General features: G+C 31.9%; 1 protein-coding gene across 1 annotated transcript in view; it reads left to right on the top strand.

Moving 5' to 3' along the window:
• LOC119569877 overlaps positions 1-2,500 on the top strand; it is a 5,280-nt gene that overhangs the window by 714 nt on the left and 2,066 nt on the right. Inside the window, exon 3 of the mRNA XM_037917854.1 lies at positions 2,233-2,334. Within this exon, the coding sequence (XP_037773782.1) occupies positions 2,233-2,334 (102 nt within the window). The remainder of the gene's footprint in view (positions 1-2,232; positions 2,335-2,500) is intronic.

Below are 2,500 nucleotides of genomic sequence, written 5' to 3'. Positions count from 1 at the left end.
ATGATGATGATAATATTTCTGAGTAATGATATGATAATTGAAATCATAAACATCGATAATATGGATTATAACTGATGTTATGATAGTAGTGACAGTGATGGAGTTAACGATGAAAGTATTGCTATTACTATTATTACTACTGACATTTTATCACTATTATTGTACAAAAACGCAGAAAAGGAAAATTTTGATCAGAAAAACGAAATCACAAGATTGTAATGATAACCACGGAATAACTATTTTTAGCTTATGGTGAATAGCGCACTAAAAATGACCACAAAGTATGGGAGGTTCATATCGGTGATATGCAAATGTTCTTTGTAAGTATACTGTCAGTATAATTGTCAGTACATTTCTGGCTGGTAAGCTTTTAATGTCTATTCGCTTGTACGTTGTATACTTTTTATGCCCGAAATAATATTCTATGTGACTGTAACCTGAAATATCTTTTTTGATGCTAAATGGGCATCTTATCCCTGGAATTATACTGAATATAGCTACGGATTTGAAGTCACTTCACTTTGGTGTTAAATGGGGTAATAATAACATAATACTAAAAAATGACACACGCAATAATATTAATATGCTTGCAGCCATATTCTACTGTTATCGTCTTTATTATAATTTTTGTTATTAGCATTATTGTTTTATTAGCATTATTATTATCTTTATTATTACCATTATTGTTATCATCATCATCACATCATCATCATCATCATCATCATCATCATCATCATCATCATCATCATCATCATCATCATCATCATCATCATCATCATCATCATCACATTATCATCAATATTATCATCATTATCATTGTTATAATCATCACCATTATTATTATTATTCAGTCAATATTATTATTATTAAATTTTTATTATTATTATTTTATTATTATTTTTATTATTATCATTATTATTATTTTGTTACTGTTATTGTTATTGTTATTATCATTATTATTGAATTTTTTTTATTATTATTATTATTATTATTATTTATTATTATTATTATTTCATAAAATGGATAATAAACAAAAACAAAAACAGTAACATAAAAATAATAAAGATAATAAAAATAATAATAATAATATAATAATAATAATATAATATAATAATAATATAATAAAATAATAAAAATAATATTGACTGAATAATAATAATATGGAGTTATAACAATGATAAAGATGATAATTGACATCATCATTACATCATATTTTCATCATTATATTGTTATATCATCCCATTATATTTTATTCGTCAATATTATTATTATTTTTTTTTTTTATTATTATCATTATTATTTTATTTTATTATCATTATTATTATTCGAGGCGATTTACACGGCACGATTATCCGAGGGCGGGGGGGGGGGGGTTAAGAATGACAGTAAAAGGGGGAAGAGGAAAAAGGGGAGGAGAGAGAAAGGAAGAGAAGGGAGCTTAAAGGGAAAGCGAGATGGCAAAGGGGGGGGACGAGAAAGGGAAAAGAGAGGGGGGAGGGAGAGAAAAAAAAGGAGGGAAGAAGGAGGAAAGGAGAAAAGGGGAGAGAGGTTTTAAGGAGGAAGAAAGGAAGTGGGAGAGGCAGATAAGATGTATGGAAGAGTATATTTCAGGAAGATTTGGGAGTGAGAGAGGTACCACTGCGGGATAAGGAAAGATAGAGGGGAAAGAATAGAAGGGAGGCGAGTGAGCGGAGGAGAGGGGAAAGCGGGAGAGAGGAGCGTCTCTTTTATTACCGTGGAATTTGTCCCCAAAACTTTTATATTTTTTTATGTAACAGTAATGGAGGTGATTCGAAAAAAAATTGATAATATGATGATAACAGTGGTAATAATGCTTTTGACGCCATAATTGTATTAATAAAGATAACAGTAATAGGATTTGATAGCAGTTCAATGACAATTTGTAAAATTGATGGTAGCTAGAAACACTACTAGCCAAAAGAATCCTATTAAAAAGTATGATATGCATATACCTTTTAATTGCTAAGGAATTTTATTAAATCGTGAAAATGCTTTTATTCCTAAAGTCTGAAGATACAATATTACCGCCGTAGCATCGCGGACTGTGGAAAAATATTTATGCAGTGTTACTATCTTTCCATCGTTCTTTTCACTGGCTTATTTTCTTCTTACATCATCATATCCGAGGGAAAAGTCTTCTCAGATACGGATGGAATGCCTGTTTTGCAGTATTGTAAGGGCCATCATTTTGCCCCTGGATTATCCTTTAAGAAGCCAATGCCAATCCTCCGGAACCCACGGCAAGTTCTTTGAAGAGCAGTGCTTTTTTAGAAGGCAGGCATCCTTCCTTGGGAAAACAAGTCGTCAATGGCCGTAAGTCTTATATTTGGAGCCCGTTCTTTTCCAGACGCCCAAAAATTCCAAAAAAAGAGCGATAAGAAGGAGAGAGGAGGAGCGGGGGAAAGGGCTGGAGGGAGAGGCAGCGGATGAGAGCGATAGGGAGAGCGACAGATCATGTGAAAAAGAGACAGATACCGAG

This window comes from Penaeus monodon, unplaced genomic scaffold (genome assembly GCF_015228065.2).
Source record: "Penaeus monodon isolate SGIC_2016 unplaced genomic scaffold, NSTDA_Pmon_1 PmonScaffold_1948, whole genome shotgun sequence".
Taxonomy (NCBI): domain Eukaryota; kingdom Metazoa; phylum Arthropoda; class Malacostraca; order Decapoda; family Penaeidae; genus Penaeus; species Penaeus monodon.
This window is presented reverse-complemented; position numbering and strand designations above follow the sequence as displayed.